The 24,236-nt window shown below is 38.9% G+C and overlaps 1 protein-coding gene across 4 annotated transcripts in view; it reads left to right on the forward strand.

Annotated features, from left to right (window-relative positions):
* Positions 1-369: 369 nt before the first annotated feature.
* The window catches only part of ITGA2 (integrin subunit alpha 2), a 97,446-nt gene continuing 73,579 nt past the window's right edge, over positions 370-24,236 (forward strand). For 2 of the 4 annotated variants that reach the window (XR_013157958.1, XR_013157959.1), the window contains exon 1: positions 592-827. Coding sequence is in view for 2 of the 4 variants with exons in the window: in XM_077117127.1 (XP_076973242.1) it covers positions 767-827 (61 nt within the window). In the remaining 2 variants the exon portion in view is untranslated. Of the gene's footprint in view, positions 452-591; positions 828-24,236 lie in introns of those variants that run through there. The other 2 variants (XM_077117127.1, XM_077117128.1) reach the window with 2 other exon arrangements.

Below are 24,236 nucleotides of genomic sequence, written 5' to 3' on the forward strand. Positions count from 1 at the left end.
TCTCTCTCTCTCTCTCTCTCTCTCTCTCTCTCTCTCTCTCTCTCTCTCTCACACACACACACACACACACACACACACACACACACACACACGTTGCTCTTACTTAAATATCACGTCGGGTAATCCTAACTCGTGTGCAAAGCTTTACCCTGGGGAGTTAGTTTCTAACCTGGTCATTCTGCATTAATTTTTGTCCGGCTGGAAAAAGCAGTGAAGCCTCTCAGAACTCGCTAGGGTGTTCGTGGGTCCCAAGCCCCTCCCAATTGCTGCCAGCTCCGCTGGGCACCCGGGGGCAGAGCTCGGGCCGTCAGGGGGCGGGGGAGTGACAGGGCTGGATTTCCCCGTCGGAAGTGCGGGGGCCAAGTCCGGTCCAGTGCGAAAAAGGTTGACAGGCGTGTCGTCCTCATCTCCACCCGCTTCCGGGCTCCCGGGGTGGAACCCAGTAAGGGAGGTAAGGTGTGGCTCCCCGGGATCTGGAGAAGCCGAGGTGCAGCCCGCGGGGCGGGAGGCGGCAGGGGGAGGGGGGCCTCGGCGGGGCGGGGCCCGGGCAGATCCAGTGTTTGCCCGGACGGGAGGGGCGGGCCGGGGCGGGCCCTTGGCGCCCCTGGAGCTGCCCGGCAACTTTTCCCTGCTTTCACCCGGGCAAGGAAGAGACACCCTCGAACGGTTCCTGGGGAGTCTCCGGATTCTTGCAGCCCTCAGCCAAAGCCACCCTTGCAAACCCAGAGCAGCTACTCCCCCCCCGCCCCGCCCGGGTAAACTCAGGATGCGGCCGGGACGGACTGCGGGCGCGCCCCTGCCGCTGCGGCTATTGGTGCTCAGTCAAGGTAAGCGTGATCAGCATCCGCTGCAAGAGTGAGGTGTGGGTTCCGGGGGTGGGGAGTGTGAGGGAGAGATTATTGGGGACGAGGCAGCAAGCGGGTGAGACCCGGCTCTGATTTCTCGTGGCCCAGGCTCCCAGCCATCCAGAGCGGGTTGGAAAAGAGATCCCCCGTTCCCACTAGCCAGGGATCTCGCGTCCCCATAAGACGTATCTCACCCTAAGGCATTTCAGTGAACACTGTGGTTTTAGGAACTCGCGTGAGCACATATACATGGAGGGTGTGGGGATGATGGGGGTGTCTTGGAGACCGCGAGTCCTGCAGCCTGTCCCCACCCCTGCTCAGACAGGTGTCTCTCCGGCCCAGTAGCCCGCCCGGGTTCCTGTGGCTCCCCGGAATCCCGTCCCCGATGTCCCCTTCACCCTGCAGCACCTCAGCGCAATTCCTGGTGGCTTTCCAGAGAGACTTGGAGTCCAGCACGCTGATTTTTCAAGTGCTCTCCCAAGGGAATGAATAATGCCTCCATTTCTCATTTGAGGAAGCAACGCTGGCATTTCCTTCCATAGGGAGCCTAGATAAACCAAGTGCCTTTTTAAATACTTGGCTGAGGGTAGCTCCTCCAGCCCTTCTGCCTTCCTCTAATTGTTGCAGTGTCTTCTGTTCACGAATGTAAACTTAGGCCAGGAAAAGTTCTTTTGACTTTGTCGATCTCTGAGGCCGCAGGGAGAGGGGGAAGGGATCAACCCGAGCTCCAACCGCAGTGGTGGGAGTGGGGCTCCCGCACCGTCTCGCTTCTTTCGCTGCGTGCGCGGCTGCTGTGCGATTGTCTGCAGGACCTTCTCCTGCGTTGATCGGAGCCCAGCGTGTGCTTATGTTTAAGAACTTTGGTTTACTTGGAAGGACACTGCTCACATTTGTATCTTGTAGTTTGAACAGCTAACATGCATACACACACGCACGCACATACACACACACCTCTGATTTTGAAGTGTTTTTTCAAAGATGGCCTTTTGGGGCTTACTTTCAGCCAGTCCATATTTCTCATTGTGGAAGAAACTTGGTTCCAATCCTGCGGCTATTTTTCTAGGTCAGAGATAAGAGAGAAATAACGCACACAACACACACCCACTCCCTTCCTTTCCAAACTGAATGGGGACAATTAGGTTTTCTGTCTGACCCTGTGACTGGTGCTTCATAGATATTCTCTCCTGGGATCATTATTTCCAAATGTGTGTGCTTGGAATTTCAGTGCAAATACACCTGCATAAATCCTTGGGAATTTCTTGAGCAATTCTAGTATTATTATTTCGGGTTTGTGATTGTCGGGCAATTCTTGTATTAATATTTTGATTTTGTTACTATTGAATTTGGCATTTTCATTATGTTTTCTCTCTTTTCTCTTCCCTCTTTCTTTCTTTCAGCTCATGCATTATTATTTGGTTATTTGGCCAGACTTCTTTCATGAGTAGTGTGGAGATGAGAAAGGATGGAAGCCCTATGTCAAAGGAAAGATGGGAAGGGATATGGACCAGAGAATAAAAAGGCAACAGGTTATCATGTCCCCCAGGTTATGATTTGAAGACAGTCACACTCAGATTAACATTATACATTTCCACATGTTAATATTTATAGTATTCACTTACATTGAAAGGTTAGTTTGTAGGGCTCTGGGAGAGATTGGAGGGAATGTCTTTGATGGAATTCATGTCAGTCTTATCCTAAACACTGGAAATACATACAAAAGAGCTTTTTGGGGGGGGGGGGGCATCAACTCTAACCTAGGGATTTCAGATAAAGTAGAATTTTATATTGAAAATCATCACTATAAGATCACTTTCTTCTTATATCATCACTGTCTCAAGAGCCAGTAGAAAAATAAATCTAAGCTTTTCATTTCTTTTAATTACCCAGTATTAAAAGAAACTATGGAAATATAACATCATTTTCTTATCGTTGAAGTGTTGAGGCTTGTTCTTTAAAGAGCAGTGAGTGGAATGTGTTGCTGCCAGGCAGGTAGTCAGGTTCAGAGATTTTAGCCTGGAGTTAGTTAATAAGAACAACTCATCGCAAACAGAGGTGATTTAAAATGACATCTGAAAAAGTAATTCATGTATTTTTTCCCTCATTCCACTCCATATATTGACATACTTGAGGAACAGGTTTTTCTTACTTCAAAAGGATTATTATAAAACTTGTCATTTGTGTTATTAATTGAGGTGCCTAGAACAGCAGCAGCATTTTTTGAATGCCATAATTATCTGAGAATAAATGAAATAGCTCAATCAGTGGTATCTGCATTTTTTCATGGTTAAACCTATTTGTATAAATATTTTAGCATTTATCATTACTATACACACGTGTAATTGTTTGTATTTCTACATATTGTACATGTACAACAGTGTTATAAACAGATACCAAAATTTAAAAGCATACGTCTGTGTTTTTACATCTAGCATCTTCTCCGTCATACGTGCAAACTACTTTAGAAACACATGACCCTCAAATCACATTTTAAATCTTAGATTCAAACTCGCTTTCCATAAATCTTCTCACAGGTGTTTAAGAAAAAGCAGTACTCACAATTTAGTTGTATCACCTTTGATTGGTTGTTCTTTAAGTGCTCATAATCACTGGCAAGTTAAGGATGGAAGACACCATAAGATGTCTAGATATTCTGTAAACTAAATTATAGACCCACAGAACAAAGGTAAATGTGCTTTTAAAATACATGGCATCACTTACATTCTCTAGTGTTTTGCTTGGCTAAGGATAATCCTACCTGGATTCTGAATCTACCCTACCTAATCAGTCATCCCTTTTTTTTTTCTTTTCTTTTTGCCTGGGCAGATTCCGGGAATCAAACCCGGGACTCCAGCACAGCAGATGAGAATTCTGCCACTGAGCCACTGCTGTCTGCTCTAGTCATCCCTTTTTAAAAGTAGTATCTTCATATTCTCTCTAATGTAATTTCTCCTTGCTGTGTAAATACTCTAATCTCATAGTGAGAAAAAAAGTCTTTGTTTTATATTTAATTGTTTGGCGACTCTTTTCTTCTGAAGCAAACTCCACTTCCAGCTTCTGTTAGCTCTCAGATTTTCTCCTGCTGTCCTGGAAGTTCTTTCTTAGTCTCCATCAGCGACTCAATTGTTTGGTCTATTCCTTTTTAGTGTATGCAGAGCTACGAACAATTTTCTCTGAGCAAGTACCCCTCTCAAGTGTATATATCCGGTCAGAGTCCTCTCCTGAGCTTCAGATCTGTATTTCCATCTGTTACTAAATATCTCTACCTAGATGTCTTGTAAGCACTTCCATCTCAACATTTCCTAAACTGATTTCACACTAGCCCTCTGGAATTTTCTCCTATACCATCTACTAATGTTTAACAGCAGTGTTATTATGTAAACACTAAAGCCAGCAACCTTTTCTCTTGCTTTCAACCTCATTTTACCACACTCACTTTGTGTATATCCAGGCTATTACGGTTTTTAAATTGGTTTTCCTATTTTTAGTCTCTTATCCCTCCAGACCCTTTTCCTCATTGTCACCAATGTTCTCTTTCTAAAGAACTTATTTGTAGCCAGTCAATGTCTTGCTTCACGCATCACTCTCTTGTTTTATCCTACATGGCTCCCATCCCATGTAGGGTGAAGTCATAATTTCTCGGCATGTCATAAAAAGTCCTTCATCTGGCCACAGCCTGTCTATTCAGTCCTTTCTCCAACACATCCATTCCAGCACACACATACACGTCATAAATACAGTTGCACACACATACACATAGCCCCCAAATTATATATAAATGTCATTCTATGTTTTGACTTCACCTAATCATCCCATATTTATGTTCAAAGATTTTCCAGGCTATTCCATTAACCTTCACTGCGTTGATGCTTTTCCTTTTTCTGCATTTTCTGTGAGATACCTTTGAAGGTATGGCCAAAAGATTCTTTAGGTTTCACTGAGCAGCCCAGTCCTGTATTCAAAGGTGGCAATTTGGTCAGGGAATGGGCCCATATTGTTTGGGATGGGAATGGGGAATGAGAAGGAGCCGGAGACAGAAGGCAATAAGAAGAGTGAAGTCAGTTCTTGTGTTTTTTATGCCTCACACAAAACGTGAATTCTCAGGTTTTCATCTGAATGCAGCCTGCACATTCAGGAAGAATAATCTATCCCTTTGCAACTGACCACTGTCCAATGTCAGGAGAGCCAACCCCAAGCAAATTACAAAGTAAGGAGGTTTTTCTTTCATTTCAGAATGAGGAGTTTGTGATAATGACTCAATTCTGAAACCCTCCCTAAACCACCTCTCTCCTCTTCTCCCCAGCTCCAAGGTAAACTGCCTCCCCCTGCCCACGGTGGCTCGCCAGCTACACCTAAAGAGCCTTAGCTAAGCTTTGCTCCTCTTAAATAACGGTTCACATGCCACTGTTTGATTTAAATTCGACATTTGAAAACAATAGTTCAAAATTGCTAATATATGTATATGGTAATATATATATATATGCTAATTATATATATATATATATACCCATAACAAATTTTAAAAAGGAAAACCAGATCAGTTACTCTGGTATTTCTGATGCATAGCCAGGTTTGGAAGGGATTGCTAGGATATTGGAATATTGGTTTGGAAGGGATTGCTAGACAGGTATATTTCAACTCCAAGAGTCAATGAATGCATCAGTTTAAATGAATGGACACACAATGGGTAATGACCGGCCCCTGCACTATGTGCTAACAGCCCTAGGCATGTAAAAAGGGAAAATTCTGTTAATGTAAAGATGAACTTCCAATGATGGCATTTTAGCTATTCAGCAAGATAATGGCATGCCATTCAATCAGTGTATCAAAAATAAAAAATTTCGGAAAGAATTGGAAAATGTTGGGGGTCAAAAGAATCATTAGGCATTTAGCATCACTTAAATGCTATCATGAGAGCCAGAAGATCCAGACTATCAACTCTGCTTAGCTGGGGATAGCACTGAAAGATTCAGCATGGCATCAAAGAGAAAGAACCAGTGGAGTGGAACGTTGTCCCTCTAATTAGCAGGTCTCTAATGAAAAGACTCCTGATACCACGTGTTTTAGTTTGTAAGCAGCTGGAAAGCAATACACCAGAAGCAGAACAGCTTTGAAAAAGGGAATTTATTAAGCTGCAAGTAACAGTTCTAAGGCTGTGAAAATGTCCAAATTAAGGCATCCGGAGAAAGATACCTTAACTCCACAGAAAGGGCTGATGAAGTTTGAGGTTTCTCTTTCAGCTGAGAGGGTACATGGCAATGTCTGCTAGCTTTCTCTCCTCATTTCATAAGGCTTCCCCATGGGTGTTTTCCTTCTGCATCCCCAAAGGTCTCTGGCTGTGTGGGCTCCATTGGCTCTAAAGCTTTTTCAAACATAGTTCCCTCTTAAAGGACTGCAGTAAGCAACCCCACCTTCAATGGGTGGAGATACATCTCCAAGGAGACCAACGAATCAAAAGTTACCACCCACAGTTGGGTGGGTCATGTCTCCATGGAAACAATAAAAAAGATCCCACCTAGCAATATTGAATGAGAATTAGAGAATGTGGCTTTTCTAGGGTACATGACAGTTTCAACAAGCACACCAGGGAATCCTGAGACAATAGATTCTGTATATGAAAGTGATTCTCCTTACCCCCTCAGATGATCCATGGGTACTATTGTTTCATTGTTGAGGCTGTAATGAATTCCAGAAAATTAGAATTCTGTCCTTATGAAGCACCTTCTTTACTAGCAATGTTCAAAGCTAACTGTAGAACATTGGTTGGCCATTGTTCCAACCAATGAAACATGATCCAGGCAGGTTACAGTCCATTTGGAAGCAAGTCCCAATGTGGGGGGAAATTGTTTCAGCCATGGAGGTTACCTAACCAATTTCAGCCCCTGCCATCCAGAACATCAATGATTTAATTAGCACCTTCCTCTAGACAGTTGGGAAATCCAGGAGAAGGACAAGGGCAGGCCCTGACTGTTCTGAGCCAATCTTGGTGGCCCCACACTTCTCACAGTGTTTGATTTAGAAATGGGCATGGCATCCAATTTGGGCTTGAAGATACATGGGGGAAGATCTGGGGAAGGGATTTTCATCCCTCAGAGAGACACTGGTTAAGAAACACATTTGGAGGTCTAGATGTCAAGCCTAGGTTCAGTTATAGCCTTCTTGCAACTGTGATGTCCACTAGCTTGAGAATAAAGCTCGTGGAAAGATGGAAAGAAATCACATCCTTAAATTGTTTTTGAGCTACTGATTTATTTTAATTTAGAGCCATCATACCTCTGGGGGTATTTAAAAGTGTCTATATGATTAAATGTCCATTAAGTTGTCTTCTGTAAATTAGAAATGTAGCATATGTTTCTAGGACACGATAAACGTCACATGTTCATACATGATTAATTGCTAGATGAGTTATACAGGACTAAATAACATGTTCAGAGAACAGAGAAATGTCACTGTGACATACTGAAGTGGCCTCCAGAGATGTCTACACGGGAACAGTAAAGGATCATTACAGTTCATATCTGCCACGGAGGACTGCGGAGATCACTGAGTCCAATTTTCTCCTTTTAAAATGACTGTAATTGATAATAGAGCAAGATGAATAGGGCAGCATAACTAGGAATAGGACTCAAGTTTCCTAGTTCTTAGGTCAGATGTTTAAAAATCTGGAACAAGAAACTAAAAAGGTGAAAGCAGAGGTCATTATGCCCAAAACAAGGCACTCAAAGTGTTCAGGGATAGAGTTAGAAGCAGATACCAGACCAGGAAGAACCTTGTAAACTCTGCTAAAGAGTGTAGATTTTATCCTGAGGACAATGGAGGAAGTTTTTAGTGGGGAAATTGACAGGATTAGATTTACTTCTTCAGCAGATCACTCCGGTGTGAGGTAGGGGAATGGATTGCATGGAGGATGGATTGAATGGAGGGTGGGTTGAATGGAGGCCACCCCATTCAAAGGCAAAAAGGAGAGAGCTTGTTTTAGCTGTAATTTAGTACCCCGCTAGTACCAGTAGTAGGGAAAGAAATAAGGGTGCAATTTGAAAGACAGGAAGAGGAATGGACTTGCTGATTGATTTACTGCGGTGGGAGAGGAGAGAGAGAAGAGCCACTTCTAGGTTTCTGGCAAAGTTTCCTCAATGTGGTGCCATTTACTGAAGCAGGACGTGCTGGAGGAGAGCAAGGTGGAGGAGATAGATGGTCAGTTCAGTTCTGGGCCACTTGCATTTGAGAGACTCATGTGTAGACCTCTGGGTTAGTAGATAGGTATCTAGAGAGTGTTGCTAGGAACAGCGAATGGGAGTGAAGATTTAGGAGACCTTGACATACAGAGCATTTAATTGAAGACCTAGTGTGATGAGTCAGGCAAAGAAAGACAAGAAGGCTTTGGCTAGAACTCAAGGAATCAATACCTTAAAGGGTAAGGGAAGAAGAGAAATTACAATAGAGAGAAAGAAGGAGCAGCTGGAGAAGCAGAAAGAAGCGTGCAGAAAACAGGGCCTCAAAGAAATATTTTAGAACCAAGAATTTAGCCCATTGGGTCACCTTCTTTGTAGAAGTCAAGCAAGTCAAGCCTTGGCAAGGGCAGGGAGGAAAAAAAATAGAAATCAGACTAGAGTGAGCTAAACAATAAATGGAAGTTGAGAACTGTAAATAGTGTCAGAGTGTTTGGTAGTAAAAGATGGGGAAAAGTAGCTAGAAGGGGAGTATGTGCATGGTTGCTTTTTTCCCAGTTTTATTTTAAGATGAGTGAGACTTGGGTAAAAATTTTGTAATAGTTTTCTTACTTCTATTACCTTTTGTACTGTATGGTACACCTGTAATTTTTTAAAATTGCATCGAGGCATCTATTTGTGGCGAGGTTCCATAACCGCAAGAGAAACTGAAGGGAGTGGCGGCTGCTGATGTCTAGGGAAAGAAAAGTTATTAGAGAAAAAGGAGAGAGAAAGTTGGATGATTGGCAAGAAAAACAGCTCTGGCGAAAAGGAGCTCCTGAATAGAGGCACAGCTGATTGTATGAAGGAAGGCAAAGTAGCTTCTGGGTAATGAAATTTGATAGGATATTAATTAATGAGAGGAAGAGGTGAAATTGATTAAGTCATGCAAAGAGGAGAAAACAGAGCTATAAGAAAAGACATAGCTTTTTCCCACCCTAGTGGCTGCTTTGATTGATGAGAGATCCTTCTAAACATTTTGTTTCTGACTGTAATTACCACGCTAAATAATTAATAAGCTTAGTGCTGTTTTTTAAAGGTGTGTAATATGGAACAACATTCCAGAACTATAGATCTATTTTTCTTCAGGTAAGCTTTTAATTCTATATTTCTATCTAGAATCATCCATATCCCCCAGATAATCTTTTCAGAAATCACAGTTCCATGAATCATAGGCAATTGGTGTTGACATTGAAAGGGTTTATTAGTAATATATTAAAGCCTTTTATCCTGAGTAACTCAGAGGTGTTTTTAAAGCATGTTAAAAATCCAATCATTCTCATTTAATTATGTTGGGAAACAAATTACTGTCTTGATTTTTTTAAACTATATTTAGATCAAAGTGCTTATATTCGATTGTTTTAGCCAACCTATGCCTGCTGATTCCAATACAAGTAAATTATGTTTATTAACCAGCATAAACTTGAACTGCATATTTTGTTAATGTTTTCATCTACATAGAATATCGGAACTGTTAACTGTTTTTAAATATATTTCGTTTCCTTTAAGAAAGTTGTCAGTTCTGCTGCCCAAACATTTCATAAAAACTGTGTGAGTTTATCATTGAAGATTCTTGCATTATTACTGTATGTTCTACAAAAGTAGCAGTGAAATTTTTCCATTTATTAATTTAAAGCGACTAGAGACAGTTTTTACTACAGAAGCCTTACATAACTCCTGACCATTGAAAGGTTTTCTGTATAAAGATGAGGTTAATGTTTAAACAGAGGAGTGGAAATAAAATAGTGATAGACAGTGTATTGTCAGCATAAGAGATTATTTCACACACTGTATTGTCAATGTAAGGGATTATTTCATTGTGTGTTGAAAAGCATGAACAAAGCTATTGCATCGATGGATGCCTTGAACGTTGGCAGTTGTCATTCTCACTGATTCATTTGAGCATGGCCTTTGTTAGTCTTTGTGCAGACCTGATCTCATTTCCATGGATACCATGTAGAAATGCAGACTGAACACAAGCTGGCTTCTGGTCAGTTCAGTTGGACAACTCTATTCCAAATTGTTTCCCACTTATCTTTGGGTTCTTTAATGAAATAGCACTTGAATGCTGATTAGAATATGGACGCTGAATCTTCTTGGATTTCTAACCTTTTCTAAGTCATATTCTGAATGCTGATGCATAAAATAACTATTTCAGAATAGTTGACTTTGCATTTTTTTATATTAATTTACTTTGTTCTCTGGGAAATGAAAAACTTAGCCTTAGAAATTGAGATTTTTTATTTTTATTTTTTTATTTGGATACTTTTGTGTGCTATTTATTTTCCTTTCTGCATAAAAAAATGTAATAAGTAGCCCTAATGCCAAAAGTCTTAGTGTCAAAATTGGCATTATGTAAATTCCATAGAATTTAGAAGTCCCTTTCTTATTCCAGTATTTATTTTTCCCCCAAATAATAAAACTTTAGTGTATTAGGGTCATTTTATGATTTTGATGATGGTTTAAGTGAGATATGATCTCAGTGCTTTAAAAGAATACAGTCCCATGATCGCTTGCTTACCTTTTCTATGTCCTCTCTTTCTGAAATACTCTTTAATATCCAATCTCCATTCTACTCAACATTTAAATCTCAACTTTGTTGAGGGCAAAGACTTCCCAACCCCTAATCCAATTTATGTGTCACTCCCCTCATGGACTCTTTCATAGCAATTGTCACATTTTATTTTGATTACTTTCTTATTCTTCTATAACTCCTATAACTTGCAAGTGCTAAGAAGACAGGGTGCCATGTACTGTTCACTTTGTATTATTGGCGCCATTTTGTTGAATGAATGAATGAGCGAGAAAAGTATGATAGCTACTGTAACAAGGGGTTAAAAGTACACTTTCTGAATGAGTGCCAAGCTGAAACATTCCTAGTTGTTTCCAATTAGTATATACAAAAACACGCTATTTGCAAGTTTAAGTGAATCTGCTAAAATATTCCATTAATTCATAAATTTGTTTTTTACTTCCTTGACAGTTTGTTTGCCTTTAAAATGTTTCTCTGTTGTCTTTGAAATGTCTCACTAGGATAGCTCTATTAATAAGTAATAAGATTAATACAAGTGTTAACCCAGTTCTGACATCCTTTGTCCCAAAACCCTTTTCTGTCCCCCTTTTCATACTCATAAGGCAGCACCATAATTTATCTTCAGCTTGGCTCTCTCACTGAATACATTCTTTGAGATCACCTTATGTCCTATTTATCTTTTATTCCCTGAGTCTAGCATATATTAAGCAACGAAAAGTGATTGGTAAATGAAAAATGAAGTAAAAATTGGAGTTCAATGAGAGTAATTTTAAAACTTTTTTGTTATGAAATATGAGATCCACACAGAGAAATGCTTAAACACACAGCTTGTTAGGGCTTAGATTTGAGTTTACTCTACTCAGAAGTTAGGAAGTTTGTTTCCCCCTGTTTCATGGACGCTTGTGGGGCAGAGACAAAGGACTTCCTTTCTCATGGTACAGCAGCACCATGAGCATCTGCACGTTTGTGTTGGTTCTCTTTGTCCCCCAAGTCGCACAGGAGCAAGACAGAAGGCCTGCCGGGTTGCCTGCACATGCAGTAGACTGCGTTACAGGAGAGGTGAGCTGAGTTTGGTGAGCCTACTGTTTTATAGCGAGTAGTAAGCAAGCCTGCTCTTTCTCCCAGATGGAGACATTACGCATCCCTCAAGTTTGCTCACGCACATACAACCCTGAAAAATGGCCTGGATAGAGTGGCGAGGGGCTCGCATCCTTGGTATATACTCAGCCAGATGTGGGGGTGTATGAGTGACCCATGGGAGAACATCTCCCTACACAGCCTGACACCTTGCTAACGTAAAAGAATTGTGTCACCAAAACTCAGGTCAATAAAAACAGATTGCTGGGGCCCTAGAAGGCCTCTGGTTGTTCCTGCCCAATCACAAATCACTCTCTATTCTTACTTTTTTGGTGAACCTTTCCCTGCTTTTCTTTGTATTCTCTTAGTTAAGTATATACCTTCTAAACTGTAGTGTCTTATTCTGCTCGGTTTTGAACTTCTATATTATAGAAACATGCAGTCTGCATTTTTTCATGTCTGACTTTTCTTAATATTGTGGTTGTGAGATTAATCTTAGTTCTTCTGTTTTCACTGACCTATAGTATTCCATTGCATAAATATACCACAATTTATTTAGCCATTCATTCTAATTGGTGGACACTTGGGTAGTTTCATTATGAGGCTATTATGAAGAGTGCTGCTAAGAACACTTTTGTACTTATCTTTGGTAAACATTGTACACATTTCTGTCGGGATATACCTTGGAATGGAATTGCTGGGTCATAGTGAATGGAAATATTCAGCACTACTCAATACAGTTTTCCAAGTGGTTGTACTTATTTAGTCCACTAAAAATGCATGAGCAGTCCTATTGCTTGAGTTCTCCCCAGCACTGAATAAGGTAGGATTTTAAAATTTTAGCCGTTTTGGTAATTGTGTAGTGTTAGTATGATTTTAATTAACATTTCTTTTAGTGCTCCTGGGATTTAGCCCATTTTCATATGGTTTTTGACCATTTGAATTTGTTTTTCTTTGAAATGCTGTTCTAGCCAGACAGAAATGAATAAATGATTCCCAATGGTTGTCTGTCTGTATTTATGTTGATTTATAGTCATTCTTTATGGGTATGAATGTGAGCCAGTTATATAATTTGCAAACATGTGCTACCACACGAGGCTTGTGTTTTCATTCTCGCAGTGATGTATACTGATAAATAAATTTCTTAATGTACTTAAATTTATCACATTTTTCTATTATGGTTAATTTTTAATTTTTGTTTTTTGTATAATGCTCAAAGAACAGTTTCCCAATTCAAGTTCATTAACATATCCTTACACATTATAATCTAAAACCTTAATTGTTTTGCCTTTTCAGTTAGGCTTAGGCTTGTATTTTCACATCTCCACAGTGTGCTGGTTTGAAATGATGTATGTACCTTAGAAAAGCCATGTTTTTGTCCTAATCCCATTTTGTAAAGGTAGCCATTTCTTCTAATCCCTATTCAGCATTGCATGTTTGAAACTGTAATTAGATCATCTCCCTGGAGATGTGATTTAATCTAAAGTGGTTATTAAACTGGATTAGGTGGAGGTGTGTCTTCACCCATTTGGGCGGGTCTTGATTAGTTTCTGGAGTCCTGTAAAAGAGAAAACATTTTGGAGAATGAAGGAGATTCAGAGAGAGCAGAGAATGCTGCAGCACCACGAAGCAGAGAATCTATCAGCTAGTGCTTTGGAGATGAAGAAGGAAAACACCTTCTGGGGAGCTTCATGAAACAGGAAGCCAGGAAAGAAAACTAGCAGATGATGTCGTGTTCGCCATATGCCTTTCCAGATGAGAGAGAAACTGTGTTCACCATGTGCTTTCTCACTTGAGAGAGAAACCCTGAACTTCATCAGTTTCTTGAACCAAGGTATCTTTCCCTGGATGCCTTAGATTGGACATTTCTATAGACTTGTTTTAATTGGACATTTTCTCGGCCTTAGAACTGTAAACTAGCAACTTATTAAATTCCCCTTTTTAAAAGCCATCCCATTTCTGGTATATTGCATTCTGGCAGCTAGCAAACTAGAACACCTTCACACAGCCAAAAGGAGATCTAACTGCCTGAGTCATTTGTCTGAATTTCCTTCTTATCCCCATATTCATCCAAAAACTCCTGATTACCTTCTTAGCAGCTTTATTCTTTTAGGAAGACTTTAAATATATTTTTTCTGTTTCATTCACAATTTGTACTGATCTTCAGTGTGAGACTTGGATCCAATAACAAAATCCATCATTACCAAAAAGGAAAACAAATATTTGGAATAACATTTTAAGGATCCTACTTTTAAAGAAATATTGATTTTTAATTTCCCAAATTCCCCTTATACTGTCTATTGATGTGGTATTCCTCTGATATCATCTATTGATGTGGTATTTCAATCTGACAGAAATGTGGAATTTGTTTGCAGAGTGGGTTTAAATTATGTCCTTTATTGGTTAGTGTCCTAAATTTTTAAATTTATGATAAAAAGTTTTAAAAATTTTTTAATGTTTAACTCATTATTTATTTGAATTTGGACATATGCTTATATTGCCTTTCTTTAGCTATAATTATATCCATTAAAATACTAGACTTAGAAGCTTTTCCTTATAAAGCTGAATATTTGAATATCTTTACAGAAAATAACACACACTAAATAGTTACCTTATCAGGAAAAATTTAAAATTTCTTTCTTCTGATATTTCTAAGTGTGAATGTATTTTTCCACAAATGTACTTGCTATGTATGTGCACATGGATGTGTTATTTGTTTTACTTTTTTCGCTTGATATATTTTGAATATACTTTTCCTTATGGGCTTCATACTTATAAATTTAAATGAATACATCCTGCTATTTTATGGTCAGCTATTGTCCTATTGTTATATATTTTGTTTTCCTGTGCTTCTTTCCCCCCTAATGTCAATACTGTGGATACAAACATCATTGCACAAGAAGCATTTTTTTCTTTTTCCTTTTGGGCCATTTCCAGAAGGGGGCTTACTGTGTCAAAGAGTATGTCTATTTTTATAGCTGTTCTTGCATATTGCAAGATTGCCCTATAGAACATTGTACCATTAGTAATGTGTGAGATTACCTGCTTCAGCTAAGATATTCTTAGTTTGATGGATGGAAAATGATGTTTTGCATATGTTTTAATTTGTGTTCTTTAATATTTGTAGCTCAGGGTATTCTAGAATTTAGGCCTAGGAAAAACCTCAAGAGATCATCCAAGTCAATATCCTGCCTCAGTTTTATGATTATCAGCTTTTGAAATAACTAAAGCCCACGACTCCGACATGCATCTACTGTACAGGAGTCTTTGGCTCTTCTGAGAATTCCTTCAGCAAACTTCCATTTGTCCCTATTTCCCACAGGCTGATTATAATCCATTTTCACTTGAGTAGTGACAGTCCTCTAGTTAAGCTCTCCATGCTTCCATGGGTCAGAACCCTTTAGACCAAGAAGGAAGGCATTCTGTTGGTTAGAACACTTCAGTTTGATTGAATATATGCAGTGATTGTGTTGGTTATATATTTCTGGATAACAAGCCACTCAAGAACTAAGTAGCTTAAAATCACAACTATTAGTCAATGTCACAAGACTTTGAAAATGGCTTCGGTGGGCTGATCTGGGTCAAGCTCTCGCATGTGGTTACTGCCCGAGGGGACACATCTCTTTCTCTTCTTCCATCTTAGGGCCTCCTCACGTGTTCTCATCACTTGGTTTCTCCCTTTGGGTAGCCTCATTTCTTATATGGCTCAGGACTCCAAAGACAAATGTCCCCAAAGAAACTGGCAGAAGCTCTATGGTCTTTTCTAACCCAAACTCAGAAACCATGCCACTGCATCCATCCGGTCATCGAGGCAATTACAAGTCCCAATGAGAGTCAAAGAGAGGAGACCTCCACTCTGCTTCTTGATGGGAAGAGTGTCCAATAATTCTTAGACATGTTTTAAAATCAATAATTTAATCGACTTAAGGGTGCTCATAAAACTGTTTATTTAAGCCAAGTTTCTCAACTTTGGCGCTATTGACATTTTGGACCAGATAATTCTTTCCTGTAGAAGGCTGTCTTGTGCATTGTAGGATATCGAGGGGTATCCCGCTACAGGCCACTAGTTTGTCTTCCCCAGTCGTGATCTCCAAAACTGTGTTCTGACACTGCCAGAGGCCCCCTGGTGGACAAAATGGCTCCCAGTTGAAAATCACTGCACTGAACAGACACGTAATAAAGATATTCAGTGTTCATGGCATCGTGGAAGGAGCCGCGGCTCTGAAGAACAAGTTAAATTCTATCATGTTTCATTTTGGATAAATCACATACAAAATATTAACTGCTTTGCTGGGTTGTTGGAAAGATCAAATGGGATTATGAATGCAAAATATTTTGCAGGCAATAAAGTCTGTCTAATGTTAGTTATTTTTGAAAATAGTCTAATACTTGTAATTCATTCATTTTTATTATCATTCATTATTTAAGGGATCTGTATGGACTAGTTAACATGTACCAGCAGAGTGTCTTGCAGTGGCAGTTAGAAGATTTAAGGCAGCCCCTCACCAGATCTTTCCATTTCTGGCATCACTTGTGGAGGATAGTAGTACTTATGTCCCTACTGAATGTAAAATTTGACTGTCAAAACAAGTACTTAATTGCATTTTTCTTTCTAAATGAAAGCAGGAGGAAAGGTATACTGCTATATACTAAAAATGGTTGTAAAGTTATTTGGACTTTTCGCTTTTGCACCTTATTTTTTAAAGCACTGTAGCTACAAACCAGACCTTATCGATCTTAAATCTGCGTAGAATGTATAGTCATTTCTAAAGGGTCTGTAATTTCCAAGTTTAGTTTCTTTTGGATGAGGGGTGGGGAGGGCATTCTGCCTGCATTATTTTTCTTTCAGCATAAAGGCAGTGCTGTTGAAAATGAGATTTCCTGTGGTTGTGCATGTGTTCAATGGATCTAAATGCAGCCTATGGCCATATCCTGTTGCCATATACATTCTGGGTAATGATTAGTTACATTTTGAGTTTGAAGTCTGTTTCTTCATTGCTGAGTCAAGGTCTGAGTAACCCCACTTCCTGTTTGTATGGCTTTCTGGATTGAACTGATAATGGTTTCTTGGTTTGGGGGTGCGCTTTGAATGTGCCTCAGCAAAATGCAGCAGCCTGTCACTGTCCTTCCTCTTGTACAGCGGTTTTCAGAAACTTAAGTAGAAATTCATTCAGGATATGCTTTTCACATTAGTGGTAAAAACTGGTATGCCTTATTACACTTCTCAAGGCGTGTACTATCCTCAGTAGCATATAATGATATCAATAGTAAATAAAAATTGCTTTTGCTGAGCGCTGATCATTCACTAGGTACTGGGTTGAGGGTTTCATATGCATTGTCTGATCACGATGAGGTGTGCATGTTTATCTATTTTACAAATGAGGAAGTAATAGTTTATGTAGGGTAAGGAACTTGTCCAAGATCAAGAGCTGGTCGAATCTCAAAGGCCAAACTGTTAAGCACCAAGACACAGTGTTGGTTTGGTTCAGTAAGTGAAAATTTTTTTAACTTTTTTATTATATGGTATAACATATATACAAAACAAAGAAAGGAAAAAGCAATGGTTTTCAAAGCACTCTTCAACAAGTAGTTACAAGACAGATCCCAGAGTTTGTCATGGGCTGCCATATGATCCTTTCAGATCTTTCTTTCTAACTGATCCAGAATATAGGAGGCTAGAAGGCTTAAATACTTTTTAATCATCACAATTGACATTTTTTCCTTTTTTTGTGAAAAAAAAACACATATAACAAAAAGCAATAAATTTCAAAGCACAGCAATGCAATTAATTGCAGAACATATTTCAGAGTTTGATATGGGTTACAGTTCCACAATTTTAGGTTTTTACTTCTAGCTGCTCTAAGATACTGGAAACTAAAAGAGATACCAATGAAATGATTCAGCATTCATATTCATTAAATCTTATCTCCATTGTATAACTCCACCATCACCTTTGATCTTTCCATCCCTCTCTTTAGGGGTGTTTGGGCTTTGGCCATTCTAACTTTTTCATATTGGAAGTGTCTGTCACTAATATGGTGTAGGGAGATGGAAACTATCTGATGTTCTGGAGAGGCTGGGCCCTCTAGATTTCAGGATCAGGCACCCATCTGGAGGTTGTAGGCCTCTGGAAAATTTCAGTAAGTGAATTTTTAAGTTAAAATTAAAAAAGACTTGTACTTTGAATATTGGTGTACTTCTGCCACCCTTACCCCACAGTGGTATACTCAGCCTTCTTTTTATGATTCTCTATAGTAAGAAGAAAAGCAAGGTTGCATGTTCATTAAAGTTCCAAATAAAAAATAAAATGTGTATCTATCCATGTATATAGATACCTATACAGTGTCGGTTTAAAACTGTTATGTACCCCAGCAAAGCCATAATTTAATCCTGATCCTATCTTGTGGGGGCAACCATTTCTTTTAATCCAGGTTCCATATTGTAAGGTGGAAACTTTTGATTAGATTATCCCACAGCGATGTGGCATGCTCAATTGTGGGTATGACATTTTGATTAGATAGAGATGTGACTCCACCCATTCCAGGTGGGTCTTGATTAATTTACTGGAGTCCTTTAGAAGAGAAAACAATTTGGAGAAACCTCAGAGCTGACATAGATGCCATCACTTGGAGGAGAGAGACATGGATGTTTGGAGTCCAGTAGATGTCGCCATGAGATGTTCACCAAGCCAGAACCTGGAGAGAGCCACGGGAAGCCAAGAAATGAAAGCCAGCTCCTGAAAAGCAAAGTAAGGAACCCCCACAAGAATAGAAGCTGAAAGCAATGGAGCCCAGAAGCAAGGGTCCAGCAGATGCCAGCCATGTGACTACCCAGCTGACAGAGGTGCTCCTGACCCATCGGTCTTCCTTGAATTAGGGTATCTTTCCCTGGATTCCTTTGTTTGGACATTTTTATCCGTTTAGAACTGTAAACTTGTAACTTATTAAATTCCCTTTTGAAAAGCCATTCCTGTTTCTGGTATATTGCATTCTGGCAGCTTAACAAACTAATACAAATACACACACGTATATATATGCATATACATACACACATATATGTACACTAATATATGTGTATATATTTTTATTAATCTGTCTTTGTATCTATATGTCTATCTGCTCAGTAGCCTGAGTTCAAGCATCTTTCTTTGAATCAATCCAGAGTCTGGAAATTTATTAATTAATTGTAGTCATTCTTCATCTCCTATTATATTGTTAAGTGGAAAAGTGACACACTCTATAGTCCATCTCTCTATTCCGTAATTATTGAGCCACAATTACATGCCAGGTACTATTCTTAGTGAATACTTACTTATTCACTTAGCAGTGAAAATAGATAAAGTCCCCACTCTCAGCGACAAAGGCAGATTTAATGTGAAGCAACTGAAGGTTAAGGTTCAGGGTCTCTCATTGCACATGCCCCTTCCAGTGGGTTCACATGGCCTGGTATTTTGGTTAAATGTGCAAAATTTGTTAAATCCGTTAACATGTTTCAGCAATAGGGTCAATGACAATAAACTGGTGAATGATCGTTATAGGTTCAAAGACTTTCTGAATTAATCTCTCCACAAGACAACTTGAAATACCTTGAAATGTTGCAGCTCCCATATGAAAAAAAGTTGATGAGGATTATCCTGGTTTTGAAAACAGTTCTAAACATATATATATATGGCATTATCACTAAGGAGTTGTGAAACTGAAAGGAATATTTCTTACCTCTAAATAATAATCATTGTGAAAATTCAATTTTCAATGTTAGAGGGAAAATTGCATTATCATTTAGTCTCTAAAGAATAGGATTTTGTAAAATAGTTGTCAGGTGAAGAAGTGATCAAAAGATATACAGCCAATTTTGTGGGGAAAAGGTACTGCAGAAGCATATCAGGCAATCAACGTGATGTATATTATTTCCTGCACTTGTCAGCCTTTTAAAATATGTAATTTTCCAGGACTATTTTTCTCATTCTAAATAAATATTTAATTTTATATCTGAATTTTCTTCACAATGCTTTTTCCTTAAAAAGCCTCTCTCCCCCAACTTGTAGAGATTTCAACCCCTAGAACATCCTGACTCTCCCCCTGCAGATTCTAATGGAAAGAGATATACAATACAATATAATAAAATAATAAATACATAATATGTGAAATAATGGTGCTCTATTAAGAAAAATGAAGCAGGGTAAGGGGGATAGAAATAGAGAATGGAGGACAGATTGAGGGAAGGTGCTGCTTCACGTAGGGTTATGTATTTCCTATTGCTGCATTACAAATTAGCGCATACAAATAGCACAGTTATTATCTCCAGTTTCTGTGGGTCAGGAATCCTGGCATGGCTGAACTTTAGAGTCTCTTGCAAGGCTGCTGTCTGTTGTCACCTGGGGCTGGGTCTTATCTTAATGCTCGAGTGAGGAAGAATCCACTTCCACATTCACTCAGGTCACTTACAGAATTGAATTCCTTGAGGGTCGTTCCACTGAGGGTCTCTCAGCTCCTTGCCATGTTGTCCTCCCCGTGGAATAGCTCACAACACGGCAGCTTGTTTCATTCATCAAAGCCAGCAAGAAGTTACAATCTTAGGTAATGTAATTGTGGTAGTGACACCCCATCACCTTGTTCGTGTTCTGTTGGTTAGAAGTCACAGTTCCCGTCCACACTTAAGGGGCCAATATCAGGAGATGGGGTCATGGGGCCCCTGTAGAGCCTGTCCATCACAGGCGCTGGGGAAAGACATCTCTAGTAGAGTGGTATTTGAGCAGAAAATGAAAGGAAGTGAGCATGAGCATGCAGCTGTCTGGGAAAGGGGCATTCCATGCAGAGGAAACAAGTGTAAGTGGCCTGAAGCCAGAGTATATTTGAGAAAAGCCAAAAGTCCAGCTGAGTGCTATAAAGAATAGGGTAGGAGATGAGGCTAGAGAGTGGGGGAGGGGTACAGCGAATGAGGCAAAGCACACATGAGAACAACTGAAGAATGTTTCCAGGTAGTATACTACGATAAGAGATGCAAATAGCATCCATGGAAGTTAGAGGAAGGTGGCTGCAAGCTAAAGTAATTAATCTACAACCACAATTTTGTAACGAAGTGGCCAGTGGGCTGAGACATAAAGGAAGAAGTACTACCTCATTAATGTTTATTATTTTTTTACATTGCCTCAAGATATGTGAGACATATTTTGTTACTGAGCAAATTAGTTTGCAGCGCTGACTTGCTAACTGCCCAAGAATGCTATATTGAGACAGGCAGAGGACGTAAGAGAGATGCTTCCCCTCTCACATAGAAGTAATTTAGGAAGAAAGTGGAAAAATAGGAAGTGAATTCATGTGATAGTATTTTTAGTAGTTCTCCCAGTAACTATTGGGCCAACATTCCTTCTCTTATATTTCACTGTCTCCCTCTCAGCTCTTGGAAGAGAGTGACAGTCTGCCAGATGGCAGCTTACTCTCCACCATCCTTCAGAAAAAAGAGAGTCTACTGAATTGTTAGAAGCACTAGTCATAATAAATGGATTTAAAAAGCAATTGAGAAAAAAAAGCAATTGCAGTGGGGTTTGGAGATGTCCATTTCTTGAATGGTTTTGAAAATTAAATTCCTATTTTTATTTTAAGCCAAGGAAGAAATGATTCTGTTTTAAACATCTGCATTCATTGCTTTCTAATATTGTTAATTTTTTAAACAGTAAGACTTGTTTCAACTGTAGAATACCTAAAAGGAGAAGGTGCAGAGAGGGTCAGGAATTTGCTGGGCCATGCTGCTTCTTTTTAAATTAGGCATCTATACCTAAAGGTCTTGTTAAACAATGTGACTTTTGAACACAAAAGAAGATTCTAGAAAAAACATGGAAATATTTGTTTTAGATACTATATCTATTCTTGAGGAGTCATGTCTAAAATAGAAGAGATTTTAATATAGTATTTATTGAATCACAAAGGATAAAAACAAGGAATTCATAAATTATAAGCAACTCCAATGAATTTTTTGCCTTGACCAAAATATAGACGTAAAATAGTTGAAAGTTTGGAAGTAGAAGAAATCTTAAAACAGGCGCTCAAAAAGCTGAGGCTTAGAGATGGTAAGAAATTTGCTTACAGACTAGCTGAGTAGATATTAAATTCCACTGTCTTCACTCCCAATGCCATGTTTTTTCCTATAACTTATCTGCTCACAGTCTTGTGAGCAACTTGGAGAAAGGATCCTATTTTATAATTCTTATATCTGCACCTAGAAGAGTGTCTACTACAGAGTAAGCACTCTATAAAAGTTTGTTGAGTGAATAAAGAATGGTTAATGCATGAATTGGAAAACAAAGTTTAGCAAATGCCTACATATGTGTGTGTGTGTTTAAAAATCCATCAGCTTTTATATTGTGAATGAAGAAAGTAAAAAGCTAGAGAAAATCACAAGATGTCAAACATATATGAGCAAATTCACGCAAATGACATATTACAGATATAGACATCATAAAATTGAAGTGTTGAATATGGTCATTTGTGATATTGAAATTAAGGCATTTATAACCAATGTACTTTTAAATCTGTAGTCATAAACTTAACATATGCCTAGCAAATGAAATTAAATTAAGGTGAGAGTCAGATCCAACCCAAGGGGCCAGAGTTTCCCTTTCCATATTTTCAAATGTTATTTTTATGTGTGTAGAAAGATTAGACATTACAAAGAGAGGATGAAATAAAATAACGTGTTTACAATCCTGCTACGTCAGAACAGGAGAAAAAGTTATTTGATTCCTACTTATTTTTATCCCACTTTCTGTTTATTGCAAGACTATTACAATACACTAAAGGAGATTTTTTTAAAAAGCAAATTGTATCTTGCAATTGTACTGCTTGTTCTGTTAATATTCATATGTATTTTACCTTTTCTTATATTCTGCATATAATTTCTCTACTTTGCCATTTTCATCCCACTCTATAGTCTTCACAATTACTGTTTTTAATGGTTGTATTAAATTCCATCCTGTTGTCATATTACAGAAATGCATAACCATTCCTCTAATATCAGATACTTAGGTAAACATTAATTATTAAATTGTTAGTTATTAAGAACAATTGTTTAGGTTGCAAGAAATCATTAAAGTTCTTCAACATATGTAAGATATGTTTATTAGGCCACATAAGACTGAGAGACGGCCTACATTAAAAATCATTATTAGCAAAATAGCATTTCTGTGGTTCAGCCACCTCCTGTCAAACCAGAGGGAACCTAAGTCCTATATCCTGCTTTTTATTCTCTGGGAATAAAGAAGTTCTCTACTGGGTTCTCAAGCAGAGTTCTCCCTGAAACTTTTGCTGCCCCTAATAGTGATCCCTCGTGTCCTGGTCACTGCTGGCCTTTCCTGCTGGCTCAGCCTTAGGCGCAAAGGCTTGCTGCCGAGGTCGCTGACCTTGGCCTCTGCTCACACCATTGTCTCTGCAGTTTCTGAGAAGTCCCCAATCAGAGATGGGTGAAATCCGCTTTGTCTCCTTAAAGGCAACGACACCCTGTGCTCCCTAGTTTCATAGAGATTCGGGCCTTATAGTACAGTTCTTATGTTTTTGTTCACCATTTTTGATAGACGCATTTTTTTCCTCCTAAAATACCGACACTGGTCTGTAGAGATGGGTCAGAGTGCAATCTTAGAGTTGTCTGTTTGTTAAACCCACCCCTCTCTTCCCCACACCAACTCTTGCTTTAGGCTAAACATTTTGGCCTTGATCCTTCCTCTTCTCCTTATATGAATTTCTTCCCATATGTCTCCTGGATCCTTCTGCAAATAAGCCTCTTACCTAAAAGGTTTATGTCACTAACTCTTCATCAGGTGTAATATGCTTAACTTTGCAACAGGAACAAATTAGACCCTCTTTCTGCCACTCTTTACTACAAATATGCATCCTTTTGCTCTGATAGCATGAAAGTTCACAAACTTCCCATGGCAAAATTGTGTTATTTTATATATAAAATGACTTATTTTTGTTTTATACATTTATTTATTTATGCTCTTGTTTTCAAAAGTATTTTTTCCCTTTGCTAAATTTTGAGAACAAAATTAGGTTGATAAACTTTATCAATCCCCTGCCATATATTTCTCTTTCAGATTATCTTGTAACTTAAAGTTGGGTTCCAGAATAAAGTGGGAGAATAAATTCTATATTTACTGAAACTAGTTCTTAAATTATTAAGGTTTGCACAAAACCTATTTCAGAGATGGTAAGGAGCCCTTAGGGCAGGTGGTCCTGATACAGTTATTGAAGGAGTGAAAGAAAAACTCATCTGCATTAATTAAATTGGGTGACACTATCTTGTTTGCCTATAAAAATTAAAATGGCAACCAGTCAGGTTATAATCAAGCATGAAACACTAATGCTTGTTATTATTATTTTTATTAGAGGAAACTAGTTAACCCTCCAGGAGAGATGATGCTTATATTTGCATAAATTTTGGTGAAATTCACTGGGATATTTTGGCCTGGTCACTTTTAGCAAAAACACAGCAAGATCACCTTTGATCAATATTTTGAGTGTCTGCGCTATTACGTCATTCACATAAGGACAAGAAGTGAGATCTACCATGTTCCTGGCAGGACAA

Source organism: Tamandua tetradactyla, chromosome 9, assembly GCF_023851605.1.
Source record: "Tamandua tetradactyla isolate mTamTet1 chromosome 9, mTamTet1.pri, whole genome shotgun sequence".
Classification (NCBI taxonomy): Eukaryota; Metazoa; Chordata; class Mammalia; order Pilosa; family Myrmecophagidae; genus Tamandua; species Tamandua tetradactyla.